The 14,997-nt window shown below is 42.1% G+C and overlaps 1 protein-coding gene across 5 annotated transcripts in view; it reads left to right on the top strand.

The window, feature by feature from the left end:
• Positions 1 to 861: 861 nt before the first annotated feature.
• Positions 862 to 14,997, top strand: part of LOC308390315 (metabotropic glutamate receptor 8-like) — a 147,713-nt gene continuing 133,577 nt past the window's right edge. For 4 of the 5 annotated variants that reach the window (XR_013970425.1, XM_080872185.1, XM_080872187.1 and 1 more), the window contains exons 1-3: positions 862 to 1,377; positions 3,393 to 3,494; positions 13,504 to 14,302. Coding sequence is in view for 4 of the 5 variants with exons in the window: in XM_080872185.1 (XP_080728311.1) it covers positions 13,652 to 14,302 (651 nt within the window). In the remaining variant the exon portion in view is untranslated. The remainder of the gene's footprint in view (positions 1,378 to 3,392; positions 3,495 to 13,503; positions 14,303 to 14,997) is intronic. The other variant, XM_080872182.1, reaches the window with a different exon arrangement.

Below are 14,997 nucleotides of genomic sequence, written 5' to 3'. Positions count from 1 at the left end.
TTGCAAACAGCTGACATTATGTATGTGTTCTTGTAGCAAATAAACACCTCTCCCCCACAACAAACAGCAAAAAAACAAACAAACTGAAGAGAAAACATAAACAAATGTTGTCCTGCATGGAATAATTAAAAATTGGATTTTGTATGTTTTTGTCTGCATGCATTTTGCATTTCGATGCCTGCAGACACACATTTTTAAAACCAGGTTTTAGGTGCCAAGTTTATAACTGTTTCTGGTGGATGAAATGTTTTTTGTTTTGTTTTTTTTAAATAGCAATACTTAAAAAACAAAAGACAAAACTCCTTTCCTATTTTGAAGTTGTATATATACTTTATCTTCATTTCCATATTTTGTGTTTTGTTCTCTATGAACTCATTTTCTCTTCTCTTTCCACTCAGTCCCAGCCAGTCGGGGCAAATGGCTCCCTCTCTGAGCCTGGTTCTGTTACTTTCTGTTAAGAGGTTCCTTCACACCATCGCCTTCCCACAGTAATAGGATCTAATTGTCTCTTTATCTTCTAGTGTAACGTACCTTAAAGTGACTATTGTGATTTTATTTATTATAGACATAATGAATTGACATCGGAGAACCGGCATCTAGTTGTAACTACGACTTGTGTCCGCTAGGTGGCGTCTTTTCTCCATCTCTGCTGCTTTAACTTCGGAAACCCCTCTACCTGTGCAGTATTCTCTTAGCTTATTAACCTTATGTGTGACAGCACCAGTCGGTCTTCTTTTCTTCTCTTCTATGATGTGACTGACATCATTTCAGTTTGGTCCAGGATCGTGCAGTCCCTGCACAAGTCTGTCACTGGTTCTGTTAGGGGGAGCTTGACATGAAACTCTCATCAGCTTCGTGTGACGAGCACGAGAGCCGCCAGTGTTTTCTGTGACGTAGGCCAGCCGCACACTGCACTTTGGAGAGCTGCGAGAGGCGAAGAAAAGCATGCGCTTCTCTCTTGTGGACGCAACCGGCTGCTCTTATAAGGTCCATTCTCTGAATTGTCGGACACTTTGATATGAGACCAATCAGGACTGGAGAGGGAGGGTCCTGGGATTTTCCCGTGTGAGTCGAACCTACACTTGCAGGCGATCAGGGTTGATATTAACCTGAAGACATGACAATTTCTCTGACAGAACTATGATCAGCGCTGATCTCTAACTAAAGACACGGAGGAAAAGGTGAATTTTCACATCACTTTTTTGTTTGCGGATGCTGGATCGAAACTCAGTGGAGGAATTTGACTGAACAGGTTTAATGTGATGTTACTAACTGCTGGAGACACAAGACAACTGGCTGACTTGCGAAGCTGACGAAAAAACCTCTTCTTACTAGGATAAAAAAGATTCCTGAAGATTTACCGGTGATATTTGGCAGGTAAATTTTAATTACATTACATTTAAATTTTCTGTAAATGTAGCTACACATGTCGCATGTAATTGATAACGTTTTTGTGATCTATGGGAACATGTTGGAGCTTCGGATTCTGCAGTCAATAATCAGTTAATCATTTAGTAGCAGTTTACAAAGCTGCCAGTTTGCTTCTCAAGCTGTTTGTATGTTTCAATTAAAAATAGATTTTGGGACTGTAGCTAGTTCTGAATGCATTTGACTCAATCGTGCACATGAGCCCACAGTGTACAGTGCTGGCACGCTTTTACGCCCCCCCGCCACCACCCCTCCTTTTTTATGGATGCGTCTTGGTGACTTCGTGCGCATACCTGAAAAATGCTTGCGTGTTCTCCATGTTCCCACTGGGAAAATGTTCAGGCACGTGTGAGTACGCTCAGCTTAAGAATCTACACTGTACTTAGGATGAAAGGTGTTTGCTCCCTATTATGATGAGTTTGCGTGTGCAAGGCTCACTAAGTGTGTGTCTTAATGGCAAAGAGGCGTAGAAAAAGGGGCAAATAAATAAAAAAATAAAAAAATAAAGCAGAATTAACTGAAGGAAAGGATAAAAAGAAGTCGGTGAGCTGCACAGAAACAAAGTGCAGCTCACAGAGACAATGCGTGTGTGTATATATATATATATATATATATATATATATATATATATATATATATATATATATATATATATACATATATATATATTTCTTTTTTTTCCACTGTGCAGCATCCAATAAGAAGTTGCTGGCTTTATCTATTTACCTGGAATCTACTGCCATCATCATCATCATCACCCATCATCTAGTTCTGATGGATACAGCAAAGTTCATAAGGCAGGTAGAAACTCGCAGTTCAACCATTGTTTAGATACACTTATAGCCAGGTGTATGTATGAACTTGAACAGACTTTGGTATATGAGGAAGGAAGGGTTGTTGCAATACTGGGATCTCCAGCTCAATTTTGATCCCTGGGGAAAACGGTAAAGAGGCATTTTTTTTTTTTTTAAAAGAAGAAGCTGAAAGCAATACAAAAATAATAATGAGGATGATGATGATGATGATGATGATGATAATAATAATAATAAATCTGTCACAACACTATTTTAAAGGTGACTGGTGTAGACCAGAAATATGTTAAGAAACTAGTAAAGTGTGTATATTATATATATATAATTTTTAATTCAGTTATTATAGTGCCAATAAACAAACCAAAAAACAAACCAAAACAAACAAAATAAAAACCACTCTCGGACTAATAAAGGCTTTCTTATTTTATTATTATTATTATTATTTTTGTTTTTCAGTGGTTGCCACAGCAGATGAGCGCTTGATTTATCAAAGATTTTATGCTGGATAGGCTTCCTGACACAGTCCCCCCAATTATTCGGGCTTGGCACTGGCATTAAGAGTACATTAGCTTGTGTTCCCTGAGTTTGTGGCTACATGGTAACCTCTAATAGTTAAGTGGCTAACATTAATTTGTATCCTGGCCAGGTAAACATTTATAACAACTGTTAAGAACTTCTTGTTCAAACAGGAGCTTTACTGACTTCTCAAAATTCCTTCTAAAGTGTTGTTCATAATTGTGAATGCCAACTACTGTTAGTGAGAGGAGGTGCTGTGTGCCTGACTGTCTACACAGTGTTGTATTTGTCTCACCTGGAGGAAGCAAAGACAGCACTATTGGTATTGATTGTGTTATGAAAAAGTATCTAATCTGATATCTGTTAAATTTTAATACTGGTTAGTATCTGAGAATAATATTTTGACAATATTACGATTGTCTGTTGTTCTCCAAATACAAATTTGTCAGATTTTCCAAACTGGTGTTGTTCTTTTCTCTATAGTCTAAATGTGGTGTACTTTATTGTCTTTAGAACAACAACAGTGTCCGTCACTGTCACAAGGGCTCCCAAATGGAATACTAGTTGTTTCATCTGGAGAAGGTGAAGACTACTCAGTGTTGCTTATCTTTGTATACGCACTTGTCTTATTTGTAGGTTTATCCCCCAGAAAGAAATCTGCTGGCCTCTCAGCTTGCCTAGGTCCAGTTATTGTTAACCAGAGACAGATGGATAAAACGGAGTTAGCTACAAGCAGAGGTGGGTAGTAAGAGCTACGTTTACTCCGTTACATTTACTTGAGTAAGTTTTTAAAAAAAAAAAAACTTTTTAAGTACCTTTTTTGCACGATACTTTTTACTTTTACTTGAGTACAATTATGAAGAAGAAACGGTACTTTTACTCTGCTACATTTGCAAAATTCGACTCGTTACTTTAAAAAAAAAAAAATTAGTTTAACACATTAGATAACATGCCGTCAGTGGAATTTCCGGTAATTTTTTCACCAATAAGATGTGGCCATGTCGGTGTCTTCAGTGAGAGCCAAAACAACAACTTTTCAGCATGAAACAACTCAATTCGTGTAACCTGAGGAAATGGTAAGTTTTCTCTAAATATCTTTTTAGCTGTGGTTAGCTGGATGTCAGTCTTATGTTACAGCAGCTGTGTCGAGCTTGAGCTGGCAGTAGTGATGTTCGATTCGTGAACGAATCGTTCAATACTCGAGAATCACTTTACTGACTCGTGAATCATGATTCACAAGCCCAACTGACTCACTGACTCATCCCTGTTTCTGTTAGCAAACTAATTTGCTTAGTAGAAATATATCTAGCTTATAATTAAAATTGTGGGGGGGGGGGGGACAACAGCCAGTTTCTTAACAAAAGTATTTCTGCTCTGAACTGGAAGAAAAAACCCTGAGTAGAAGCTCACATCAAGAAAATAGCTCCTCGGTTCACAGTAGCATCGCTCTGCTAACATGCTAACAGCACATTTGAGCTACTCACCCCCTCCCTCCTGTGCTGAATCATAGAGCAAACGAATCACTCACTCACTCACTCACTCACTCACTCACTAACCCCCTCCCTCCTGTGCTGAATCGTAAGCGTAAGCGAATCACTCACTCACTCACTCACTCACCCCCTCCCTCCTGGCTCACAGCTTCTTCTTCTTGGTTGGCAACCAATGTTAAGGTGCATTACCGCCCCCTGGCTCACAGCTCAGTGGACATTTGGATGAGAAAATATATATTTAACACATTTAAGGAAAATACTAATAAAATAAAAATAAACAAAATAAATGTTTTGTGGTCAGCAGACTGCAAACACAATCACCGAGAGCCCTTCTCATAATATCAGGGGACTTCAATCATGCCTCACTGGACTCCACACTGCCCACCTTCACCCAGTATGTGACCTGCCCAACCAGAGTCAATAAAACACTGGACTTACTGTATGCCAATGCAGAAGAGGCATACAGTTCATCACCTCTCCCTCCCCTGGGCAGATCTGATCACAACCTGGTGCACCTTGTCCCTGTGTATGAGCCCTTAGTGCGCAGGGAGCCACCAGCCACCCGCACAGTACAGAGATGGTCAGAGGAGAGCGAGGAGGCTCTTAACGATTGTTTTGAGTCGACTGTGTGGGAGGTGATTTGTGATGACCACGGTGAGGACATCGACAGCCTTACTACATGCATTACTGACTATATAAACTTCTGTGTGGATAACACTGTACCTACCAGGACTGTACGGTGTTTCTCCAACAACAAACCTTGGATTACCCCAGAAATTAAAACCGTCCTCAAGCAGAAGAGGAGGGCCTTCAAATCCAGAGACAAAGAGGAGTTGAAAAGGGTGCAGAGAGAGCTGAGGGGACTGATAAGGAATGGGAAGGAGAGCTACAGGCAGAAGATGGAGAACCAGCTTCAACAAAACAACGTTGGTGAAGTCTGGAGAGGCCTCAGAACCATCTCGGGCCACAAACAGCAGAACTCTCTGCCTGGGAGGGATGTGAGATGGGCAAATGAACTGAATCATTTCTTCAACAGATTTGACTCAGCCATGAGGCAGTCTGCAACATCGGCTGCAGACTCACCCACCCCCACTGCTGCTGTTCCACCTCAGACACTTCACACCTCCTCTATTCACCCTGCTCACTCCTCCCCACCCCCAACAACAGCATCCAATACACACTCAACACAAGGCTCCAGCCTGTCTCTCTCAACCACCCAGGTTAGGAAGGAACTGAGGAGGATTAATGGCAAGAAGGCAGCGGGCCCAGATGGCATCAGCTCGAGGGTCGTCAGGTCCTGCGCGGACCAACTGTGTGGGGTGATGGAGCACCTCTTCAACCTGAGCCTGAGGTTGGGAAGAGTCCCACAGCTCTGGAAAACCTCCTGTGTTGTACCAGTGCCAAAGACTTCACGCCCCAAGGACCTCAACAGCTACAGGCCGGTGGCTCTGACATCCCACCTGATGAAGACCCTGGAGCGGTTGGTCCTGGCTCAGCTTCGGCGCCTAATAAGCTCATCACTGGACCCACTTCAGTTTGCCTACCAGCCTGGCATTGGAGCGGATGATGCCGTCATTCACCTCCTACATCGTTCCCTCGCTCACCTGGAGACCGCTGGAAGCACTGTGAGAATCATGTTCTTTGATTTCTCCAGTGCCTTCAACACCATTCTTCCCTCGGTTCTAAAGGACAAGCTGGTGAACTCTGGAGTGGACCATCACCTCACTACCTGGATCCTGGACTACCTCACCGACCGACCACAGTATGTGAGGACTCAGGGCTGTGTGTCGGACAGGGTCGTCTGCAGTACGGGGGCCCCACAGGGAACGGTTCTGGCTCCGTTCCTCTTCACCATCTACACTGCAGACTTCTCCCACAATTCCACCCAGTGCTTCCTGCAGAAGTTCTCTGATGACTCTGCAATAGTCGGCCTCATCACTGATGGGGACGACAAGGAGTACAGAGGTCTGACCCAAGACTTTGTGGACTGGTGCCAGCTGAACTACCTCCAGATCAACGCCAGTAAAACCAAGGAACTGGTGGTAGACTTCCGCAGGCACAAGCATTCTCCACTGCAACCACTGAACATCCAAGGTATGGACATTGAGGCTGTGGACAGCTACAGGTACCTTGGTGTTCATCTGAACAATAGACTGGACTGGACTCATAACTCAGACGCCCTCTACAGGAAAGGGCAGAGCAGGCTGTACCTGCTGCGGAGACTCAGGTCGTTTGGAGTGGAGGGCCCACTCCTGAAGACCTTCTATGACTCTGTTGTGGCTTCTGCTATCTTTTATGGCGTGGTCTGCTGGGGCGGCAGCATCTCTGCTGGGGACAGGAAGAGACTGAACAGGGTGATCCGAAGGGCCAGCTCTGTTCTAGGATGCCCTCTGGACCCAGTGGAGGTGGTGAGTGACAGGAGAACGGCGGCTAAGCTGTCATCCCTGATGGACAACGTCTCCCACCCCATGCAGCAGACTGTGACAGCACTGAGCAGCTCCTTCAGTGGGAGACTGCGGCACCCACGGTGTGGGACGGAGAGATTTCGCAGGTCTTTCCTCCCCACTGCTGTCAGACTCCATAATAAAGACTTTAACTGATCAAGCACACACATCCATACATATGCAATAATACTAAGTGCAATAATCCTTTCTGTCATCGTTGTATTTTTACTCAGTTGTATATAGCATTTGTATTTGTATTCTATTTTTATCTTATTGTATATTTATTTTATTTTATTCTACTGTATATAGTATATTATTTTATTCTATTCTGTACAGTTGTGTACTGTATTTATTCTTATTGTATTCTAATTTTTGCCTCATAACTTTTGCACTGTCCACTTCCTGCTGTGACAAAACAAATTTCCCACGTGTGGGACTAATAAAGGTTATCTTATCTTATCTTATTAAGCAATTTTGATAGGAAATTGCTTAATTTTAGAAATGTTTTTGGTCTTTTTTGCTCTATAAAATAGTTGGGTTTTTTTTTTTTTTGAATCATTCATCTTAGCAGTGGGATTTACATGAAAAGAGAAACAAATTAAGTTTGAGTGAAAATGTACATTTTTTGCACTCTCTGGTCGACTGACTCAGTGAATCAAATGACTCCAAAATTCGATTCACTTTGGTGAGTGACTCATTAAAACTCGATTCAGTAAAAAGAATCAAATTTACCATCACTAGCTGGCAGTCATATTTTCGGCGCTAAGTTGTAGTGAGATAAGTTTGTGGGTGTTTTGTGCAGCCTCGGCTGTCCTTTTAACTGCTCGCTTGTTAGTTAGCGTGAGCTATAAGGTAACAGGTAGCCTGGTTAATGACCCTGGAGTTCAACGCACATGCAAACAGCTCGTGTCTACTGCTTTAACTGTTAAAACAGAAGGCAATACTGCGGCTGACAGGGTTTATTATGTCAAATAGCAGCTTGTTTAGTTTAAACAGTCTGCAGCTGGGTGGCAGCTCTCCGCTTACGTACTCGGATGAGCTTGCCTTATCCTACAAGTTGTGCCTCCATCTCTTGTGTCCAGATCACACGCTGCACTGCGTGCTGCTCCACCTTTTCTTTCATTTCTGTGTTTGTGCGTGCGCAGTGTGATAGGCGACAGGATTTCAAACTGGTTTGATTATCATGCGACCATACGATTGATGATTGGGAGCTGGTCGTGAGGTGTTAACTGCTCGTTACCCCAAGTATACTACATGATGCACACACGATTAAGGCAAGACACAGGCCGATCCCCAAAACGGTTGCACAACTGAAAAATCGGCTCAAAATCGGCCAAAAATCGCACAGTGTATGGCCAGCTTTTGGAGGCTAGCTCCAAGCAAACATCTGCAGCTTGGCAGTGTATACAGCACTATAATGACCAGACCTAATTCTTTTGAAAACCATACATCTTTCCACAGGTCTCCACTTCATCAGACATCACCTAGACACAGAGCTGGATGAGGCCAGCACAAACAGCAGCCTAACTGACTAAGATGATGGATCCATGGGGTCAGGAAAGCCAGAAGCAGAGGAACTGGAGAGGTACCTTTCATATCCATTCACTGGAGGTATGGATGTATTGTATGGCTTTCCTCAGATCAAGAAGCTGTCGATCAAAGTCAATACAGCTCTTCCTGCATCTGCAGCCTGTGAGAGATTTTTTAGTCATACAGGACTCCTGTTCACTGCCAAACGGTCACAGCTTCACAGCAAGAACCTTGAGAGCCAACTGCTGCTGAAGCTGAACCACCATTTCACTGACTGAAGAAACAATTTACAGTAAAGTGAGCCATACACATATGTACATCCACATAGTGGAAATTTGTATTTGTCTTTTATAATTAGTTTTTCTCTGATTTCAGTATTTGTGAGTGTAGTTTTTACATTTTTACATATTACATTGTGTTAATCCACTGTCTATACTTCAGGGTATTTTAGTATACAAAGAACATTTTATAGTTTTGTTAGAATGTCTATTCCTGTGGAATTTTAGCACAGGTGTGTGTGTGTGTGTTTAATTCCTGCTGTCCGCCTTGGGAATAAACTTTTACTGATTATATCTGTTGCATCTCTGTGTCATTTGTTTCTGATTTACTTAATCCATCCTTGTATTTAAAAGAACCACCCCTAGTATGACATTTTGGCGCATCAGCTGTAGCCTGTTATGTTGAAGTTGCCTCGTTCTAATGTTTTCGCTGAGGCTGCTGTAAATGCGAATATATTTACTGTGTGTTTTGCTTGAAAAAGATTTACGTTGTGAAAAACTGAAATCTTGAAATTAGAATTGTTGTGCCTTATTTTGTGGATCTTTTTACATATATTCCTTTTGAAAATACTAAAATTTGTATATTTATTTATTTTTGTTTGTCTGATAGCATTTATTTATAAAATAAATTGGACATTTCAAACAGTTACTCGCTACTTACTCAGTACTTGAGTAGCCTTTTCACCAAGTACTTTTTTACTCTTACTTGAGTAGCTTTTTTGACGACTACTTTTCACTTTTACTTGATTAATAATATTTTAAAGTAATGATACTCTTACTTGAGTACAATTTTTGGATACTCGACCCACCTCTGGCTACAAGTAAGTAAGAAACAAGCAAATTTTAGTGGCAATTGCAACCTTGGCCAAAAGATGGCAGTAATGTACAGGATGGATACAAACAGAAGTAGCTTTATGCCAGCGTTGTCTGTGATGAAAGAAGAGAGACTGCTTTACTTTGGTAAATTTTAATTCATGTATATTTTTAGATATGACAGGGAAAGCACTGCTGGCCTTGCTTGTCCTGACGGAATGCCACTAGTTTTAATATTTTCTAATGTATGATGACAATCTGGAGACCAGGTGAACTTTTTGGGGGCACTTAACCATTGAGTGGAGCAACAGGGGAAAGGTTTTTGCAGAAATGTCTATAATAACCCACCATCCCCCAGAAGTGCTGCAACTCAAACCTGGATGAAGGCGACGGGAAAATAAGAATAGCTTAATGGGTATTTTTGTCCACTACCCACTACCCACTATTTTACACATGTACACCACCGTAGCTCCCCAAAACTCACACTGCACAAATTTATGGTCAGATTTGCATCTGCCACCCTCTCAAACACTACTCGGCTGTTCAACATGCTCAAACCCACAAAATCACCATATCATCTATATATGTTTCACAGCCTGGCACCCTAGTCTGTCATGGTTCTGGGTCGGTGACCCCGTGTTTTTGATTTTTGTACTCTTATTTTTGATATTATGAATTATGACAGTTTGTGTTTTGGTTTCCCAGTGTTTATTCGGTGCTCCCTCTGTTTTCCATCGTCTCTGCCTGTGTATGCCTGTGTATCCCCTGTAATGTAGTCAGGTCTCTGTGTTAAGCCCGTGTCTCTTAGTCTGTCTTTGTGTTTGTGTTTCCTGTTTTATTTTGATAGTCCACGTCTGATCTCAGTGTGTGCAGTTATGCTTCCTTGTCTCGTCAGTCCTGATTTCCCCCAGCTGTGCTCTCCTTCTGTGTCTCATTCCCCTCGTTACTTCCCAGGTCGTGTCCAAATTCATGGGCTGCATCCTCCTGAGGACCCAGCCTTCGCGGTCTACGTGGGCCGGGTCCTCAGAAGGTCAGGTAGGCCGGAAGTAAACGGCCGTGAAATTGGACGGTCTAGCCTTCTGATTAGCGTCACCGCTGTCTCGGTGGAGTTTAATAAACTCAGCCGTCTGCTTCTTGATATCTAAAATATAACAGGACACTGGCGTAAATTCTCGACTGTCTCATACTTCTGTTTAATCAGTTTTCTGTTTGACGTTTAGTCAGCTGTGTAAAAACCAAGGCGGAACCCAGTCGGGGGATTAATAAAGTTTTATTTTATCTAATCTAATCTAATAACTTTAATCTCAGCCAAACCGATTTACTCACGAACAAACAAAACACTGAAAAAAGCCCAACAATAACATTTTTAGGTTGTCTAAGTGACTTATATATTACGTTTAACCCGAGCAGCGAAAGTCCGCGGGGATCTGAAAATGATGTGCCAGGAGTTGTGCCGTTCTCAGCCGCATCAGTAACCCTCGAGCTCCCGGCTAGCTATCGAGCTGGTGGGTAGCAGAAGCCTCCGAAAACGTCGATGCACTTTTGCAGATATGCGATATCTTGATAAACCGAGCAGATATTTGATGTTTACACAACTACTTTCTCGCCTGAAAATATGTTAAAAGTTTATTTTGTGACCCAGAAAGATTAGTATGAGTAATTTCAAAACTTAGTAGCGGCCGCCATTGCTGGAAACTGGAGTTTGGCTGGGCCGCGCTATGAATTCTGGGATATGGTAGGCCACGAAGGACACACCCGACCCATCCTTCAAATTCGGGGAAAAGGAGGACGCATTTGTCGGCTGCATTCGGAGGAGTCTACGAATTTGGACAGCCTTCGGCGCGTCGCTGTGACGTAATCGGTCTACAAATGCGGCCTCAGGAGGATGCAGCCCATGAATTTGGACACGACCCCAGTGTATTTAAACCCTGTGTTTCTTTGAGTCAGTGTTGCGTCGTCCCTCATGCTGTGTGGATCTCTCTGTGACTCACTGTGAGTTTAGTTTGTGAGTTTCCAGTTTAGTTTAGTTTAGTTTGCTCTTGTATGACTTTCCCCTGCCAGCAAATAAAGCTGAGTTCTTTGTGTTTAAACCTCGTGCCTGAGTGCCTGCACTTTGAGTCCAACTCCTGCCTGCTACACAGCGATTCATGACATAGTCAAAACCAGGATGTGGCAGGTGCTTTGCGGACTCCAAAGGGTATAACTGTGTATTGTAGAGAACCATCTGGCATCACAGTGCCACCTGCCAAGAGCCTTTTAAGAGGTCCAGCTTAATCACAAAAGCTGCTAAACCAACACTGTTCCCACAATCTTCCAATTGTGGAAGAGGGTGACTTTGAGACACTGTTCCTGTTCCTATAGTCTGTATAAAAATGGCCAAAGCTATAAGACTTATTGGCTATTCGGAAGGAGGAACTCCATGAGCTACAGCTAAATTCTGCAATACCATGTGCCAACATATAGTTGTCCTCCTTTTGTAAATGTTGCCACTTCTCTTAGTTCACTGTATATGGATGTTGTTTTATGGAGTAAGAAACCGCCAAATCTACATCATATGTTAACATATGCATTTGGGATTGCATGTCAGAGAACAGAGACTAGAGACCCTTGTGAATAAATAAGACTAATCATGTCAGTTTGCTGTGACCCACTCAAATGTTTAAAACATGAGTTAAGCTTTGCCAGAATCTAAGAATTATTTCAGTTGCCCTGTACCAATGCCATAGATGGTCCATCAGCATCACCGATTTAGTTATCTGCTGCTACAGGCATGCCGGTGGAAATGCCAGCACATCACATGCAGGTTGGCGGTGAGAAAAAGACGTCAAAGCAGTTTTTACTTTGACGACTAAGTTTGAACCAGACAAATCATTGGTCAAAATATGGTTTCAGCATCTTTATGTGACACAGTCTGCTTCGTCATTTGCAGTAGAACATGGCAATGAAGTCATAAGTGTCGCAAATTATTTTTTCCTCCACTACAAAAATGCTGCTGTAATGTGCCAACAGACTAGTACTGGAAATGGGCACGGAAACTAACACCCTGTCACCTGGCTTTGGCTTTTTTTTTTTTTTTTTTGTTAAACCAACTTTTCATCCTTTTTGGGACTGCAGCCAGATTTTGTTTTGCAATCTTGCAGGCCCAGCGGTGTTTAAAATGGAAAGCACTGACACAACCCAGGATATTTTGTTTTTTATCATTGTTAAGCCATTTTTCTTGCAGGAGTTTCAGAGGCCAATGCACAATGCACACGAGCAAACACAAGCTCAGCTGGGCTAAAGCCAAATGACTTGAACTACCTCCCGTTCAGCAATAAGATGAACCTCCTGTTTCCGGTCTTTATCAAACTCAAAACTGTATCCTTGGAACGTGTTTGAGTGTTTGATCAAACCTCCTGAGCGTGTGCTGGCTTTCAGGGTGGTATGCACTGCAATAATGCTGAGAGATGCTGAGCTGATTAATCACCTGTGCAGAGAGTGTAAGTTGGTGCCTTGATCTTTTTGTACAACTGTTAGAAGGCCAAAAATATCTAAAAACTTTACTAAAGCCTTTAACACTACAGAAACAGTAATTATTCCCGTGAGAACTGCCTCTGCAAACATAATTTGATGCACACATCATCATCAGTAAAAACTTGTGACCAGCTTTGGTGCACAGAAATGGACTGACACGATCCTCAAAAAAAAAAATTAAATGGGGTATCTAGAATTCAGAGCAAAAGTTTTGCGGAATTACACTTTATATCATAACGCTCGGCTCATCTTTGCAGCTTAGAGGTTTTCAATGCCGCAGTGGCAACTTTTTCAACTTTTATGAGTTGAAGCAGGGTTGTCTGAAGGAAGATGTGTCACAAATCAGATAGTAGGAATGGCATTTTGCTCTCATAAGACCCTTTAATTGGCCAGTGTTTCCCATATGTATTTTCTAAATGCTGAAATTAGAGCCATGGGGATGTAATCACATCTTTGCTTTTTAAACACCGAGACAGAAACTCTGCTCCTGTAGGAATCTTTGTTGTTATTATTGAACAGAAAAGTTATTCTGGTATTTGGCAGCACAAATATTTAAAGGTTGTAAAGCAGAATAACAAAGAAACACCGTGGCATGCCTTTGCTCAGAAAAACTTGTGCAATCTCTTGTTTAAAGGTTCTTTTATTTTTATTTATCTGTATTTATTTTTCTCTCAAGCAGGTCTCTGAAAGAATGTGAAGCTGGAGCTGTAGAGACGAGAAAGGTGTTCTTGCCACAGGAACCTGTACTACAGGAAATCTTCAAGGTCACTGCTCCAAAGTGGACCTGCCTGCAATGGTCAACCCTGCCCCAAGTGAAGGGATATTCCATGTTCTGGCCCAGCCTTCCGTTATCACACAGCCTGCACTGTCATTTGACTGTTGATTGTGTGATAATATCAACACTTACTTTTTCCACACCTCTTGTCACTGCAAAAATGGTGAGTGAGTCAAAGCCCCTGACTCTTTACAGTCACTGCTTTCTCTGTGTGCTGATGCTAAAGAGCTGCTGGATGCAAGGTTCCACCTCCCAGAAGCCTGCTGTGTTAGCAGACTCCCAGCAGGGCTCACAGGAGTATACCCATTCAATCCGCCTGGATGGTGACATCATTCTGGGTGGGTTGTTCCCTGTGCATTCCCGTGGTGAGAGGGGGATGCCATGTGGTGAATTGAAGAAGGAGAAAGGCATCCATCGACTGGAGGCCATGCTATTTGCCATCGACCTCATCAACAAAGACCCAGACGTGCTGCCCAATGTGACACTTGGGGCACGAATCTTGGACACATGTTCACGTGACACCTATGCCCTGGAGCAGTCCCTTACTTTTGTCCAGGCACTAATTGAGAGGGATGGCTCTGATGTTCGCTGCACTAATGGTGATCCTCCCATCTTTGCGAAGCCAGATAAAGTTGTGGGAGTCATCGGCGCATCGGCCAGCTCTGTATCGATCATGGTGGCGAACATCCTGCGACTGTTCAAGGTACAAGAATGCTGTGTGATTCCTTGAAGTTTTTTGTTTGTTTGTTTTTAAGAATAATGCTTGGTTATAGCAGTGATTCGAGGAGTGGTTAGGTTAGGTTTGTGTGTTTGTGTGTCGGTTTTTGGTGTTAGGTTGGGTCAGTCAACAGACGTTTGTGGTTGTTGGAGTACGGTGGGGTACATTGTACCTCACCATATGCTTGGTAGTCCTAGTACTTGTAAGGACCAGTCTCTAAAGCCATAAGTTCTGAATATATATGTCGATAAATACTTGTATGAACAATCAAATGTTATTTAATTAATATTTAACAGCTTCATACACTGTCACTAACTCCATGACAACTCCAAGAGTTAGAAAGCTAATATTGTTATCTCAAAATAATGTTTAGAATCATTATTTTTACTAATGATTTTTTAACTGAAAGAACATTTATACCCATTAAGTTGATAAAGTAAATCATGTGTATATACAAGCAAGATACAGAATCTTCTGTATGTCAGTTTAATGCTAAATGTACTTGTTGAAAGCATGTAAAATATTTACATGTAGAGAGATTTATTGTGTCAATCAATCTGAAGTGTATTTTAAGATGTAAACATTGCAAAACACAAAAGTGAGGTTGTACACACTGTACACCTCAGTACCGACCTCAGTAAATACTTTGATAAGTTTATGGCCTCCATCACTAGCTTCAG

This window comes from Rhamphochromis sp. 'chilingali' (genome assembly GCF_963969265.1).
Source record: "Rhamphochromis sp. 'chilingali' genome assembly, chromosome: 2".
In the NCBI taxonomy this organism is placed as follows: Eukaryota; Metazoa; Chordata; class Actinopteri; order Cichliformes; family Cichlidae; genus Rhamphochromis; species Rhamphochromis sp. 'chilingali'.
This window is presented reverse-complemented; position numbering and strand designations above follow the sequence as displayed.